This window comes from Crotalus tigris, unplaced genomic scaffold (genome assembly GCF_016545835.1).
Source record: "Crotalus tigris isolate CLP2741 ecotype Arizona unplaced genomic scaffold, ASM1654583v1 scf7180000017589.2436309, whole genome shotgun sequence".
NCBI lineage: Eukaryota > Metazoa > Chordata > Lepidosauria > Squamata > Viperidae > Crotalus > Crotalus tigris.
Window position 1 is genome coordinate 514,356 of NW_024096495.1, and position 17,514 is coordinate 531,869.

The window sequence follows — 17,514 nt, forward strand, 5'->3', positions numbered from 1 at the left end:
CTGAATCAAAGCCATTTTGCACTTTCACTTTCTGGTGTTTCGAGAACCTGATTCATCTGGTTTGCTAATCTTGCATGCAAACTTGTTAGTGATTTCAGCCAGAAGCCATGCAGCTCATCTGAACCAGGAGTACTCCAGTTCTTGATCACCTTTGCTTGTTTTTGCACAATTTCTTTTGTTAGGTGAACATCTTCCATTCTAGTCACTTTTACAGTGCTTTCAATTTGCCTGATCCACTTGCATTCCCATTGTGCTTCTTGTTGTTTTCCCATAAGTTCTTCCAAATTTTCAGAGTATTTTTTTTCCTTAAGTTTTTCACTTGTGGTAGCACAATGTCCACTTTCAAGGGTCTTATAGAAATGATGCTGGTTCTCTCAAAATTGTGGATTTTGCTGAAACTGCATTATTCGGTTATCATATCGCTTATTTTTTCTGCAATAGCTATAATTCTTTGTTTCAGCTCTTCAACCACAACTGCAATTTCCTTGTTTTCCATATCTTGTTGTCGGGCTAATTCTGATTTTTTTTTTATTCTTCAGATTTCCTTGTCTCAAATTCTTCAAATTACTTAAATGCAATTGAATTTTCTTTATTCTTAACTCCAGGTGGATTTTCTACTTTGATTTTCCCTTCTTAATTGCTTTATTCTTTTCAATTTTCAAGCCCAATTCTTTAGTAAGCTGCTGCATACATTAGCTGGTCTGTCTGAGCTAATGTTTCTGTTGGAATAGTCTGGACAGCTTCATTCTCATTCTTCAATACGTTAGCCAAACTTCTCTTACTAGAATAGAATAGAGCTGGAAGGGACCTTGGAGGTCTTCTAGTCCAGCCTCCTGCTCAAACAGGAGAATCTATACTGTCTCAGACAGGTGAATGTCTAGTCTCTTCTTAAAAATCTCCAGTGATGGAGCACCCACGATTTCTGGAGGCAAGCTGCTCCACTGGTTGATTGTCCTCACTGTCAGGACGTTTCTTCTTAATTCCAGGTTGCCTCTCTCTTTAATCAGTTTCCAACCATTGTTTCTCATCCTTCCCTCTGGGGCTTTGGTGAACAACCTGGCCTCTCTGCCTTGTGGCAACTCCTCAGATACTGGAACACTGCTATCATGTCTCCCCTATTTCTTCTTTCCTTTAGACTAGCCAAACCCAAGTCCCGTAGCTGTTCTTTGTATGTTTTAGTCTCCAGACCTTTGATCATCTTAGTTGCTCTTCTCTGAATTTTTTCCAAACTCTCAACATCTTTTTGTGATATGGTGACTAAAATTGGCTGCAGTATTCCAGGTATGGTCTTACTAGGGTTTTATAAAGCGGCACTAATACTTTGTGTGATCTTGATTCTATGCCTCTGTTTATACAACCCAGGATTGTATTAGCTTTTTTGGTTGCTGTCGCATACTTCTGGCTCATAATCAAGTAATTGTCCACTAGGACTCCAAGGTCCCTCTCACATTTGCCTGTTTTTAAGCCAGGTCTCACCCAATCTGTATTTGTACCTTTGATTTTTCCTGCCTAAATGTAAGATTTTGCTTTTCTCCACACTGAAATTCATTTTGTTGGATAGGGCCCATTGTTCAAGTTTGTCAAGATCTTTTTGGATCCTGAATTTGTCTTCTGGGGTGTTGGCTACTCCTGTCAGTTTGGTGTCATCTGCAAATTTAAATTGAAGTTCCCCTTCAATTCCCTCATCTAAGTCATTTATGAAGATATTGAAGAGTACTGGGCCTAAGACAGAACTTGTGATACCCTTGTGGTACTAGCTTGATTCAGTTTAAGCAAACAAATTCTTTCCATTTTTTCCATCTGAATCTTAATCTTCTAGTTAATTTGGCTCTAGCTGTTGGTTCTTCAACATCTAATCCAGCTCTTGTTTTTTGCTCCTCATCCACTTCTCTGATTTCCTTCCTTTTCTCCACTACTTGTTGCTCCACTTCTAAATTATTTCTATTATCAGTTACACTTGAGCCTTGATCTTACACTGCTCTCCTTGCAATCTCTTGCAATTCTGCATTAGTGAATAGCTTGTGCTTCAAAATAACACACTCATAAGTCTTTGGTCATTGATTTCTATATCCAGGTGATTCTCCTTCCAAATCTTGGACATGCATTTTTGAAATCCATGTTTTGTTAGCTCAGATCAATAATAAGCTTCCATAATTGAGTAATTATCATCCTTTGTTCAGTTTTTTTGCTTTTTTCATTCGTCTTCCAGTCTCCTGTCAACTCCATGCCCTGGTTGCCTAGCAGAGGGAGCTGAGCTCTGTAGCATATTTTTCACTGAACACTCAGGAGCCATAGTATTTAACGTGAGTCTTGTTCATCCAGGCGATACTCTATCTGGCATAGAATTCACTTGATGTGTTTTCACCATAGTTAAATGGTTTTGGAGCAAGTTTAGTCAGAGCACACAAGTCCCACCACCATGATAAAGTAAAGCTCCTTAGGGTTGTTGTTATTGTTGATTTAATCTTCAATTCAATTCACGGTCTGGGACTGGTAAAAATTTAACAATTAAAATCCTCACCAAAGACCTAAGAACTATTAAGATAGCGTCTGAGTATATAGACAGTTCCAAGTAGGGTGGGGTTTTTTTGCAAAATCAGGATATTCAGGACCAATAAGTTCAAATTTTCCATGTATCCACACAGCCCTTTGGGTATTGTTGCAAGGGATCCTATTAGTATTGGTACAACCACTGATTTCTTCATCCACATTCGCTCAACTTCAATTTGCAAATCACAATATTTTGTTATTTTTTTCTGGCTGTTTCTCTTCAAATTGTGCATCCCCTACTATTGCAAAATCAATGAATCAGATTTTTTCTTTTCCACAATAGTGATGTCAGATGTGATGTCTGTTTGGATCCAAAAGTCCCACAGGATCTTGACTTGCTCATTTTCAAGAAGTTTGTCAGTTTGGTTCCCAGTCATTTTTGCAGCATTCAAAATAAATAATAACAATAACGATAACAACAACAATAATAATATACACAAAAATGTGAAATCACAGCTACCAGTTCGTTAGCTGATGTTTGCTTTCATGCACACTGAGTTCTTCTCCAGAACCTGGAATGTCACAATCTTTCTTTTCAACTACAGTTTTTATTATTATGGTTCATTGCAGAATCAGCCAGATATTTAGATTTAGCATTTTTATCCACCTATTGGTCTTTCCCAAGGACATGGGATGTTGTTGTTTGGTGGTAGTAGGTAATAGTAGTAGTAATAGTACTACTTGTTTGGTAATTCTTAAGCCCCCGTTTCTACTGCATTGCTTTTGGACCCCATCTACACAAAGACTAACTGCCATTCTCCGTCCGCCTGGTAGCACCTTTTTCCTTGGAGGGAAAAGGGGGGATTTTAGGCAAGTTCCGGGCAAACGGTTAAGGGCACCGGCTTCTGTGCGGCGTCACCTTGTTAATGGGCATGTGCAAAGTATTCGCACATGCCCATTTAGGCAAGAGATTGAGCAGTTTTTGCTCTCGCACCAGCAAGACCGCTGAAGCCGCGTCGCACCGAGAGAGCCAGGCAGACAGAATCAGTGCGAAAAGAGGAGGGGGGGTGGGAAGCAGCAGACAGACAGACGGAGCAAGCGAGAGAAGCAAGTGGGAGGGAAGGAAAGAAGGGGAAAACGTGGAATTGCCGAGACGTTTTTGATGTCCGGCATTTGAACCGTCGGATCCTCACTATGCGTTGACAAAGAAGAGCAATCGCTTGAAACCAATGAAATACACAAAACTGTATCTCTGCGCTGCTCCGGTCGGGAAACAATGGGAGCCACGTTCGCCTGCGTACGGATAAGTCCACCTCTCCCAAACGGGCTTCTTCGGGGACTCCTTCAAAGGTGAGACTCGAAAACTTTGCCATGCCTTAGGAATCGGTTGAGTGTTCGCTCTCCTCTTTTCCTGGGTGATCTTCCGACACTGACGGGCAGCAGCTATTTCGCTTGGATGGGACGTGCTGTCGGCGCTGACATGGATCTCACCTGAAGGAGGATCCGGTCGTTTTTAAAGTAGTAACAATTACAGCCATCCCAGTTGCGGGATAGGTTCCTTGAAACTGCAAACGCCGAGCGAAGAAGAAGCTCCGATTTAGGTATTTGGCCATTGGACATCGGTAATTGGCAGCCAGCAACCGGGACTTCCAGCTAAGTTGCCCATATTGTGTAAGGGGGGGGGGGTTGTGTTATCTTATTTAACATTAATTCGGTGCGACCCTCTAGATCCCAGTGCCGGAAAAGAGCCTGGGAAGATGGGGCGAGAAGGCGTTCCTTCGCCTAGTCGCCTGTTCTGAGCCACCTGGGCCATTGACCAGCCTTTCGTACAGCTCAACAACTGTCATGAAAAAGCCGGCAAAGAAACTGCCCCTGAACTCCGGCGGCAGCCTTAGCGGCGGCGAGGGCTTTAAAAAGGCGAACCTCTCCCACTTTCGGGGTTTTGACTGAGGAAGGGGCGAGTCTCTTTCCTGGCCTCAATTGGAGGCGCGGGCGGGGGAGGAAAACCGTTCATTCAGTTCTGCGGGTCTGTAGTCAGCCGTAGCCCCCGGGTCTCCTCGGGAGCTTCAAGCCAGCGACGGCCACCGAAATCGCCAGCCTCCGAAAAACCCGGGCTCCCAAAGCTTAATCTTATGTGTGGCATTTTTAAAATAAGATTTGCATTTTTATCCCCTCCCCATATTTACCCCTCAACGCTCTGTTCTGTGCGGGCTGCTTAACTGAGTTAGTCAGCAAGTGTGTCTACCGATACCCCCCCTCCCGCCTACACACACACACACACACACACACACTTCTGTATTCCCCCATATCTTTCCTGGGTAAACAATTCTCACCCACCCACTTGGTTTGGCAGAAAGAGCTGCCACCATAAAAAGCGGAGAAAAAAAATAGGGGTTGCCATCAATAAGATCTTGGCTTCCTCGCTGGCCAATCCTCCCCCCCCCCCCCCACGCGCGATTTTTTTTTTTTTTTTTTTGCTCCCGCCGTCTCCCTTTCGGAATCTCTGTTGTTGTTTAAAGTCAGACAATGAGGCGCCGGGAAACTCCCTTCGGCAGCCTGGAGGGAGGCAAAGAGCTTTAGCACCCACCGCGCAGAAAGGGGGAGGGCGGGTTGCCTGCTCGGTCAATTTCAGCCCGCAGGGGAAGCTCCCGCCTGCCTGGGCTCCCCGATGGTTTTGCCTGGGCTCTGGGAGAGCTTCAGATTCCGTCGTGCGCACCTCGCCCTTCTGAGCTGCTTCTGCACTAGAATGTTGCGGCAGGTCTTGCACAGGGGGCTAAGAACGTCTTTCGCTAGACTCGGCCACTTCGTTGCCAGCCACCCGGTCTTCTTTGCCTCTGCGCCCGTGCTCATCTCCATCTTGCTGGGGGCCAGTTTCAGCAAGTACCAGATCGAGGAGAGCGTGGAACACCTGCTGGCCCCCAAACACAGCCTGGCCAAGATCGAGAGGAACCTGGTCAATAGCCTCTTCCCGGTGAACCGGTCCAAGCACCGGCTCTATTCCGACCTGCAGACCCCAGGGAGATACGGCAGAGTCATCATCACATCCTTTGTCAAGGCGAACATGCTGGACCAACATCACACCGATCTGATCTTAAAGGTAAGGATTAGCATTCCTGATGAGTCACCCCTTCTCCACCCCGTTGCTGAAATCCTTTCTTGCCTTCCTGCATGGATCCTTAAAAATGTGTAGAGGTATCTGGTCAGTGGAGTATCAGTCATGTATGCCTGTTCTAGTAGCCTTCTCTGCTCTGGTCTGCAGTTCATAGTTCTGCAACAGTTGGGTTAACTATGGTTTGCAGAGGAGAATACCTGTACAGATTCCCTCTCCTTTTCAGAGGTGATAAGAGGGGGGGGGTTGTGAATGAAAGACACTTCTCTCTCTCTCTCTCTCTCTCTCTCTCTCTCTCTCTCTCTCTCTCTCTCTCTCTCTCTCTGCCTCTTGTCCCTCCTGTACAAATTGAGTTAGTAACAACCACTTTTGCTAATTTGGAGTTCAACCTAAACTTCAACATTGATGGTTAACACTTGTAGGTTACTCTTACCTTACTCAAGACCTTCCATTGATTACATTGGCTATGCAAGTTAATTGAAAATTAAATACAGGGGCTGTTTTATTTCCAAAATATTTCTTTCATAGCATTCTAATCATATTTTAAAAATTGCTGTATGCTACTTTCATATACACAAATACAAGATTTGAAATAAGAAGAAATGATTGTTTTTATAGTTTCTTTGTGTAGATATTTAATGTGTAATGTAATGCAGCAAATTTTACTGAATTGTTCCTGAACTGTATAAAAGGTCCTGCCTATTGCAATATTTTTGTCAATATTTAGTTTGTTGTCTATTTTACAACTGTGTCATACTTTTCAGTACAGGTTTGAGATAAAAACATGGAAAAATGCATGGATGGAATCAAGATGAATGAAGTTGATGAAAGGGGATTCTTTTGTGTTATATTTATATCTATATCTATATCTATCTATCTATCTATCTATCTATCTATCTATCTATCTATATATATATACATACAGTATATATACACATACACACCCACACACACATATATATATATAGAGAGAGAGATGGCTTTGAACATCCATATTTACTTTTTAGCATTAAATAACATTTTGATAAGCTTTGATGACATACTGCAAAGTAATCACAAACATTTGGACCATCAGTATCTCTTGCAATGAGAAAATACATATTCATAGAGAGTCCTGCCAGTTCCATTAAAAAAAACTTGCAATGGAATCCATGATATCAGCCTTTAGTGACCTCTCTTTCACATACACAGAAACACACTGATGTAGCAGTTATAACCAGTGTTTTCACATGGAAATAAATTGTCAACTAGGAAAACCCTCAGAAATATCAGTGCTTATATTTACTCTGAAAGATATTGCAAGCAGATGTAGGTAATGATTGATTTTTTTCTGGTGTGCTATCTCTAGAAACCTAACTACAATTGTAGCAGTAACTATCTTTTCTCAAATAAACAAAATTGTAATAAAAACAAAATTGTAATAACATTAATTATTGAAAAGAAAATTGATTAGTTGAACCCTGTATCATATTCAACATAATCTAAAATAGTTATTGTTAATAAAACAACAGTCAACTATGCACCATTATTATTTCAATACCATCAGCTCTTATACATTGAAGCCATCAGGTACATTAAATGTTATCTCTTGTTCTGTAGTCTTAATTGTCCAAAAGATTGGTTTAATTGCTCCTTTACTGGATTAGTGCTATGTTCTGCCAAATGCATGGCCTAAGTCAGGGCTTTTCAACCAGTGGTACGGATACCACCTGTGGTACATTGACACCTGGTACGCAACTATCCTAGAAAAGTGGTAGCGGGGGAGGGGAATGAGCTGAACTGGTGGCAGCACCGCACAAGCCTGAGCGAGAGATGGCTGGAGCTGCAGGGCTGTCAGGGCTCAGCGGAAGCTCCAGGATCAGTGCCGCTTTCCAGCTGATCGCTGCTTCTTTGGGGCTGTCAGGACTCAGTGGAAGCACCAGGATCAGCGCCAGGCTCCAGCTGGAGCTCGGCGCTGATCCTGGTGCTTCTGCTGAGCCCTGAAGAAGCACCAATCAATTGGAAAGTAGCACTGATCCTGACGCTTCTGCTGAGCCCAGAAGAAGTGCTGATCAGGTAGAATGTTGCAGCATCTCCAGGGTCTTGTGATTTACATTCAGATGCTTGGCAACGGATTCATATTTATGACGGTCACAGTGTCCCAGAGTCATGTGAAGTGACCAAAACCTGCTGCAACCACCCAGCAGACAGGGGGGAATAAAAACCAAACACCACCCCCGCTGCCAATCCTCAACAGAAATACAGCAATGAAAACCTTGGACAGGAGGAAGAGCGCTGCCAGGTGGGCAGGCAGGTGTCTGTGGCTTGGGCGGCACTTTTTTCAGTGCCATTGTAACTTCGAAGAGTCACTAAGCGAATTGTTGTAAGTCGAGGACTACCTGTACTTTATCACTTTTTTCCTTTTTTTTTTTTTTTTTGGTCATCAAGTTTTTGATACTTTGCTAGGCGACTGGTGGTACTCGGATGTTGCCATATCCTAAAAGTGGTACAATGGGTGAAAAGGTTGAAAAGCCCTGGCCTAAGTCTTTGAAAAATGCTGTAGATTGGACTTAAGTGAATAGAGACAGAAAAAAATACTGTTCTTGATAGGTTGCAACGATATGATTCTGAATTGTGCAGTAAAAGAACATAGCAAAGAAAGATATGAACTAAAATTATAATAACTAATGCTATTAATTGGAGAGTAAGCCACATAGAACAAAGTAGAATTTACTTCCAAATAACATGCTTAGGATTGTGCTACACTTGTAGTGATTCACATTATTTTATTAGCACATCAGTAAAAAATGATTCCTTCAGAAAAGATGGTCCAAATAGAAATTTATTGACTAAAATATTGTTTAAATATAACTGTCCACTCTATATTTAATATATTTATATTTAGTATATATTCCAATAATCAACAACCATTTTCCCTTTTTTATCAATTTTCATGTCAAAAAAACTTGACATTGGCACCAATGGTGGTGTAACCAAATATTTGAATGTATCTGGAATATCTCAATTGTAAAAGGTGGAAAAGAGGTGGTAAATTTAGTTTATCAAAACCTGAAGTTACTAATGTTTTGCTCCCTGCCCCCCTCTCCCCAGTATTTTAAATTTCAGAAGGAAAATTTCATCTGCCCACTTTTTAGATGTCAAGCCATTGTGTTTTCATCTGATTGACAAATTGTGCTATTGGTCCGATAGTTTTGCTTCAGGTCTGTTTCCTTTCGATGAATGTTGGTCTTGGGACATAAGAAAAAACTATATTTGAAGTAATGAATCAGACTTGGCAGAGAAGCGAAAATACATGAACACAGCAGCTAAACTACAGTATATCAGCCATTGAAAGTTCTCTCAGATCAAGCTAGATCTCAGATACTAATGTTACACCTGCTGCTTATCCTCCAGTGTCAAATAAAAGGCAGTTCTGGAACGCTGGCTGTTAATTTCTGACTTCATTTTAAATATTTCTAAGTATCAATTGCTAATTGTTTTAAGATGCAAGAGTGAAGAAATTCCTTTGCATTTATTTTGGTTTTGGGCATAAGTTAATGTAATTAATTTTTAAATGTTCATACAGCAATATAATATCGAGATACATTTTATACCTCCACTTGCAGATGTTTTGGGGCAACTTCTTGGCAGCTGATTCCATTTTTTGTCAGGCAAAATGCTAAAAAAAAGACACTGATTTTTGGGCAAATCTATCAAGTTACCATTTCTCTTGACAGAGTGTTGTTCTAATACCATAGTTAAAACAATTGAGTTTTTTAATGAACGACTGTATTTCTTATTACAGATAATCCTTGACTTATGACTGTTTAACAATTTTTTGAAGTTTCAGAAAAAATGACTTACGACCCTTCCTCGAACTTATGACCATTGAACTCCCCTCACAGTCATGTGATCATAATTCAGGCATTTGGCAACCAATTCACACTTACAGTGGTTGCAGCATCTTGCAGTCATGTGATTGTGATTTACAACCTTCAGACAAGCAAAGTTGATTGCAGAAAACAGAATCACTTAATGACTGTATGATTCACTTAACAACCACAGTAAAAATGGTTGTAAAATCAATGCCAGTCATATAAATTTCATTCTCAATTGTGAACATAAGTCGGGTACCATTGTATGTATACTTACTCAGAGGTCTCATAGTGTTAAGCAGAATATATTCCTTACTTATTAATTAGTGTGTACAATAATATAATTATTTAAAAAATTGGAATCTGAATAGAATTTTTGAGCAGTAGCTTCCCAATGGAACCAAACAGTTAGAAGTCACTATTTTGTGACCAGGAAACTTTTTGTTGTTGTTTTTGTTGGAAGCAACTATTGTATGGTCAATAAGGGTGAGGGGGCAGTTTTGTTCGTTTCTTGTTTGAAATTCATTTTAGGGTATTAGCATAACAACAAAGCATAAAAGGGAGTACAATTGCCCCAAACAATAAGAGATATAATTTGACAACAGTACTTTGAAAATAATTACCTTGTGTAACATCTGTCTGTCTGCCTATCAGGTTTATAATGTTTATTTTGCTTTCCTATGGATCTAAAAGCAAATAAACATTTTCACCCATTTCTCCTTTTAAGGAAACCTAGATCAAGTTTGTTCTTCAGATATGTTGAATACCAGTTACCATAATTAGCCTTCTAGCATTAACAAGAGTCACCTGCCATTAGGATCCCTTTGTTGGATTAGAAATCTTTACCAAAAGATGAAAGCAAACATATTGTCTGTGGGAGGTGTATTAAATCTGTTCAATTGATTGTGTTGATTTTGGATCTTCTGTCAAACGTTAAAACCAAAATTAAAACAAGAGGCCAATATTTACGGTAAGACTGAGCAGTATCAAATATAGGGCGGATTCTTTACAACCCATGACAGTAAATTTACTTTTCAAAGCAGTGTTTTGTTTTCCTTTGCTTATTTACACACTTGTGTATTGCTACCATGATTCATTTTAGCTGCTCTTAAGAAGGGTATCGCAACCTTAGTATTTTTACACAGTCCATTAGACAATACAATATTCAAGCATGACACAAAACCAAACTAATTTAATTTTTGCTTGTTCAGCAATCTGCAGGTATGGTGAAAGTATTTGAGTAAAATATTACCACAATATATGATTAAGAGAATCATGGATTATCATTAAGCCCAAACTGAAGTGCTATGGTTTGTTATTGAATGGCAATAGAGCATATCCCTGCAATATGTTGTTATAAATAATTTAATTCAAGTGAGTAAAGACATATATAACAACTGGCTCTTTTTTGGAAGAAAAATATTGCTAGACCAGAATGAATAAACTGATGTTCAGCTTAGACAAGAGACAGTTATTGGGGGCAAGGACTATGCTGAAAAGAAAGTAGATTTTTTCCCCCCATGAATGAAGACATACACTTCCTGTCTCAAAACAACACTTTTGCAGTTTGAGTTATCTTCCTCATCTCCAACTTTATTATGAAACCAACCATTCAGAATACAAAAGTTAGGGCATTAAGACCTGTTTCTTAGAGTATCCCAGATAATGCACAATGAACATGCTAAATACAAAGCATCTTTTTGTTACAAGGAAGAGTATAGGATCTCCACTTTAATTCAAAAGGTATTGGAGAACTGTAGCAAATGTGAATAGGCAGAGAATATTACATTCCCATGGTCTTTTCATCATAAAAGTACAGTCCAAATTTCTGGATGGTGGAATAAATGTTTAGTCACATTGGACAAATTATAAGTTCAAGCAATGATAAGCGTGTTGGGGAAAGGGAAAATTACTCTGAGGAATATTGGGAAATCCCGGGAAATCCCTACTTGTCGCTCAGGTCAAGGTAATGTAGGAAATAAATGGAGACACCTGAGATAAAACAAAGTGAAAAAGGAGCTTCTTGGATGTGAAAAAGGAGCCCCATCCTGCTGCAAGATCTTTGGGAATCAGAAGTGTTTCACTTGATCTATTCTAGCCTGTGTATTAAAAAAAAACGTGGTATCTCATAAAATGACTGGCATATTCTCCTTTTGACCAGAGATGGATGGTGATATTCAATCTAAATTCTCAACCTATAATCCTCAGCATACCACCCTGAGATCTGCTGCAGGATGCTGTTCTTCCATTTAGGAATGATCCAAGATATTTTGTTGCCCAGGAGAGGAGAGCTGAATTCCACTCAAATCAAGATGGCAGGGATCAAGTCAGTCAAGTTATTTTGGCACATGAACAGATAATTCCACAAGTACTTCTGGCAGTAAAAATAAATCAATTAACTTGTTTTTGTCATTACAAGATACTCATCTAAGATGATTGATTCAATTAATCAGTTGATTCCATTAATCATCTTCCTCAGAGTAACCTTTTTATACCTAGAATTCATCTTTAATCCAAGCATTTCTGAACAATTTTTTCATCTTCATATTTATCACATATTTACTAAAACTGGATCCCAATCTACTTGCTATAGGCCAGAAATTTTAAGGAAAACAGCTTGGCAATACTGTACTCTACTTCCTGTGTTTTTGGCAACATATATGTGTGTTTCAGTTTCAAAAATATACATATACAGAATTATTAACCACCTGAATTTGAACACCCGTTTTTCATGCCCTCAAGTGGCTCTGCGTAAGAGCCTTTGCTGGCGTATAAATATGGGATGCAAATCTTTTTTCATACTTAATTGACACAAATGAATTGCACTTCACCCATGGAGACTTCACAATATAAAACAGATTTCTTGAGATATTATGTAACCAACGAACCTTTGCTGAGAGAAAAATTGCTAAAAAACTTTTTGGGAATTATGTGTCCTCTTTCTTTTCATTATTATTAGCATTAATATTAAAATCTCAGTCCTGCTGTTCCTGAAGCCGGATCATTTATATATCATTTATACAACTGATTAACAAAAATAGTTTTATGATTGTTCACAGGAACTTTTTAAACCATCAGTATAAAACATGGAAGAGAATAAAACAGTACAATACAAAACATTAAAATACTAACTTCATCTTAAACATTTAAATCATGTAAAGAAAATGTTAAAACTTTCATCAGATATGGAAAAACCTTCTAAATTGTGCGCACTCCACAACTGGATTCTGAAAACTAAAATTTCTCTGTTTAATAGCCATTCACCTTTACCGAATTAATGGAAACACCCATAGAATAATTTCTGTGGATCTTAAGATTTGAATAAAAATTTGTATAAATTTGGATCTTAAGATTTGCATAAATGTCTATAGGAAGTGACACCATCAGATAACTTGGCATTACATTTTTATGAGTTAGGAGGCCATGTAAATATGATACATACATAAATAAAATAATTCAGTTAAGAATGGAAATTGGTAACTAGCAGACGTTACTGAACTACTGTCAGCAGCTCCAATCATGAATGACTTTGGCAGTTGTAGTTTTAACAATATCTCAGTGACAAGTTCCTCATCCTACTAAGGTTTAAAACAAAGGTTTTGTGACCTGGAATGCACTTTTTCTTATATATTTAATAGTTGTTATGGCTATTAGGATATCAGCAAATATGACAATATCATGCCAATATAAGGGACTTTTTTGCCTTTTCAACTTGTCTTTTGAAGCAGTGCTTATTTTATTTGTTTTCCCCACTGAAAATTGTTGAATGGAGAAGATCTTAGATCCAATCTACAGTATCTTTGGAAAAGTGATTGAAACTCAGTCAGTGTTAACTATACTGCGTTTAGTGGCCAATAATATGACATAATGTAAAACTCCAGGCAATGTGATTAATGGCCATGATTGATGAGAATAATGGATGTTTGATTTTGTAACTAATCATATTTGGAAAGTACTAACCAATATAACAAAACACTCTGAAATTTAGGATTATAAATGACTAAAATCATTTTTACACTGTGCTCTAAAAGAACTACAGAAATCATCAAGCCATGCATATCCATATTTATATATATACAATATACAATATATTTAATGTATTGGAACATTTAATATATACTATAGATTGTGCCACATTTGGCAAAAGTCAACATGAAAGAGTATTGACAAACCTAAATGAATTTTGCAAATCGTCACAAGTCTAGGCTATCACATTTAGGTAATACCATCGTCAATGCTTACCAATAGCTATGAATTTTCAAATATTCACAACATAGTCTATGCTTATCCACACTTTTAAACATTTAAAGTAATTATTAGATGGTGACGCACCTAACAGGAGCAAACGTGGCCATTCAAAAATAGGACTGTAATATCTACATATTCAGAACAATACAGCTGCGTATATCCTTCTAGTTTGTAGTTTAGAAGGAGCAGATTAAAAAAAAAATTAACCTGTAAGGGTCCAAGATACATGGATGTAGAGGTAAACTCTACAGATTAAAAAAAAAGAAGGAAATGCACCTTTAATTCAGTTTTTCCACTTTCCAAATATACATTCACTCCACTAGAGCTGAAAATGTTCAGATTATGGACTACCAGTTATTAACCCTTCTGCTCTGCATATCATAGCAGGAAAAAGCTTCAGGAAGTAGCACGGCGAAACAAGTCCTTTTCATTTTTTTTTAACTAAGGTTTTTTTTCTCTACTCCACACATTTAAGTACATAGCTGAATAGAATATTGTACTTCATTTCCAGATTGTAATTTTGCAATGGATTCTTTGATTGTAGCATTAGAGTGGATTTTTTTATTGCATACAGAATCAGATTTGTGCAAAGTCACTTACAATAATCGGTGGATTTGTTGAACTGTAACACACTCCCTGTAAAATTGAAGCAATCGATCTATAATATATTCTCGTCTTCTTACCAGTCATTTTTTGCATTCAGGTGTTTGCAAACCACCAGGGCAGAATCAGAAAAATAGATTTGTTTTGAAACAACCTCTTAAATTTTGCTTCTGGGACTTGTGCCATTGACATTTGCAACATTTTCCCCCTCGAAGCCCTGAGGAGATCATTTTTCTGTTTAATGAGAGAACCTAAAGTCTTCCGGTAACAATTCTCATATAATGACATGGCTCCAGGGAGCTCCAGCTTCATGAAGAAAAATGTGTTCCATCATGAGAGTTTTTAACCCTGCCTGCATAGAGCATCCTCTTTAGTTCTTCTAAATCTAAGCACAGGTTGCTCTTTGTCCTTGGCCTCAAAGTCAGTCTGTAAACAACTAGAGGGCAAAATTTATAGTTCCACAGGACTGTCACAAGTGTCAGGCTGTCATATTGGCAAAGTTTTTCTATTCTTGTCAGATTACTCACACTGCTGGAGCTAAATAAATCCATCACCCCTAATTTTATATGGTGATCTATTTATTGCCACATGTCTAATGACACAGTATAATTTAGAGTAACAATGTACCATATTACCCTGAAAAATGTTTTGCACAAAGGACCTCAAAGCAAAAGCAAAAATGAACATATTTAAATCTCAAGTACAGGTAAACTAAAAGAATGAGGACTGACAAGCTGTTTTTGAAATACAGAAAATATTTCTCATTCTACACTATTAGTGAAATTACCATAGAATAGTTCTATGTTCATCATTAATAGCAGCTTTAATCATAACTAGGTCTTAATTCCAGGTTTCTTAATTCTATACTTTAAATATGGGAATTAGGATATAGCTTTAACTGTGCAATTAGTCTATGACTGCAAGATTTGTGCTTCCTGTCCTCTGTTAGTTTCCAGATTTTTGGAAACACTTCAATGGATCTTATTTTTTCTTCTCATTGAACCTTTGGACCTACTCAGTCACTGTCTTGGTGTTTTCAGAGAGAAAACATAAAAAGAAAATTTTTCTTTGCTTTTTCACTCTTGCTTCTTTATAGCCAGTCAGATGAACACATGGTAATAGTAAGATGAACAATACATTTGATAAGCTGATGCTTTAATGCTTGTAAGGTAGATGACATCATGAGCTAATTTACAGCTTCCCATAACTCTGGCAGATCCACATGTGCTTTGCCACCTATAAAGCGTTTCTGTTTTGCCTTTTATTAAAACATACAGTTTAATACTCTGAAATTCCATGGCACAGTTTTAATTAAGCTCCCAAACAACACTTAAGATTTTTTAAGAATCTGAGAGCCTAGGATTCCAAAATAAATCCTGCATTTAATCTAGAAGAACCATAACAATCTGCTTTGAGGACAAAGATACAGCTTGACGTTACTATTGGAAACAAACTTTCTAGATGAACAAAATTAGCATATTTAATAGGGGAAGTATTTACTCCAAAGTATTTACTCTTTCCTATTTTAAACAAGTGTAATTGCCTGCAGATTATGCATACTGTTCCCTTGCCCAACCCAGAAGAACTGGTCCAGATAGCTCTTGTCCTCTGTATTCAGCCCTTTCTGTTCTGTGGCTTTAACCTCCAAAGCAAGGCAAGATCTCATCCTGAAGCCTTCTGGGCAGGGCTGTTACTTCAATCACGATCGCCCTTCAGGGACGTCTTTGCTTGCTGTTGATGATTCTGGCTCATCAGTTTTTTTCCAACCAGGTTGTCTTTCAATTCAGCATCCTTTCAGGCACAGATCCATTCCTAATGTTGCCAACATTAAGTAATTAATAGTATGAACTGTCAAAGTGACCATTTCTCATTTCAAATTTCTGGCCAGATACATTCTTTATAGGCTTCTAATTCACAGTTCAAATATACTGATGTTTGATCGATCCAAGTGGTACTTACTCTCTCTAGTAAATGTTTAAGTCTCCTTTGCATTATCGATGCAAACAAGGTAAGGTTGTTATCTCAGGTATAGTACAAGTATCAGCTCTAAACTTCTATCCTGCTTATGTGTATTCATAATACCTATTTTTTCTCAGGATTCTGCTGCAGGTGCAGAGGGCAGACATTTGATCATAAGAAGTGACACAGTGTTTTAAGAAGTTGCAGACAGGGTCTTTCTATTAATTTGAAGTGCTACACAGCCCTATTGTGCACAATAAATATGCATATTTTCTTTAGTGCCTGGGACTATACCGGAGGTTCTCTTCTTCTACTTGCCAGCCTTTGCGTTAAGAATACCAAATGAAACTCTTCTGTTAGCAGTGTTGATTATTTGTAGGTATAGCTCTCAGGCTCTCCCTCAATGCTAAGCAGAGTGGTGCCTGTGCCAGCCCAAGCAATTTACCACCAGTGAGACCGTCATCCATAATGGATAACAGGGCCATTGACAACAGTCTTCGCTACCTTCTCCATGCTATTGTTTGTTCTTTTTGTACTGCTCATTCTACTGTGGCAGGGGTTTTCAAATTGGCTGAGGAATTCTGGGAGTTGAAGTCCATGAGTCATAAAAGGGCCAAGTTTGAAGACCCCTGTACTATGGTTTCAGAGGGTCTCAAGAAATCTCGTATAATATGGTTATAGACCTAGGAAGTATTTCTATGTAATATCCTTAAGCACATTCTGTACTATAATTTATCCTTTTTTTTGGCAGGATTCAATTTGGGTTGGTCACCGACGACCGACCCAGATTGGATCCTGCAACATTATCCTGGGACACATATATTCATCTATTTTTTTTGTTCAGATCTTTCTCTCATTTTTTGCATGATATATTATTACAAATTGATGATGACCTTTATTTAGGCCCCTAGTATACTAAATAAGCAGGTACAGTGGTTTTTCATGCAGAAGTATTTCATACATAAGATGGACATGATTTTGCATTTGAGAGCATTCAGTTAAAAAAATATTTTGTGAGAAATGGGAAGAATTTGTGAGCAAAAGGAAATTGTTCACAAAAAGTATTTAGATCATGACTGCTTTTCATTCTATCCTAAAGCTCCTCACGGACAATTAGCATACAGCTTTCTTCCTCTCTGTGCTTTCTTTTTCATCTATCTTCTCCCTGCTAAGACTTCGTTTTCCCAACTGATTGTAACTGATGGCTTGGCTTTACCACTGACATGTTCTTTTTCATTGCTCTGTTCCTGA

At 38.4% G+C, this 17,514-nt stretch overlaps 1 protein-coding gene across 4 annotated transcripts in view; it reads left to right on the forward strand.

Annotated features, from left to right (window-relative positions):
• Window positions 1-2,693: 2,693 nt before the first annotated feature.
• The window catches only part of PTCHD1 (patched domain containing 1), a 72,045-nt gene continuing 57,224 nt past the window's right edge, over window positions 2,694-17,514 (forward strand). For all 4 annotated transcript variants that reach the window (XR_005559056.1, XR_005559055.1, XM_039362839.1 and 1 more), the window contains exon 1: window positions 2,694-5,587. Coding sequence is in view for 2 of the 4 variants with exons in the window: in XM_039362839.1 (XP_039218773.1) it covers window positions 5,159-5,587 (429 nt within the window). In the remaining 2 variants the exon portion in view is untranslated. The remainder of the gene's footprint in view (window positions 5,588-17,514) is intronic.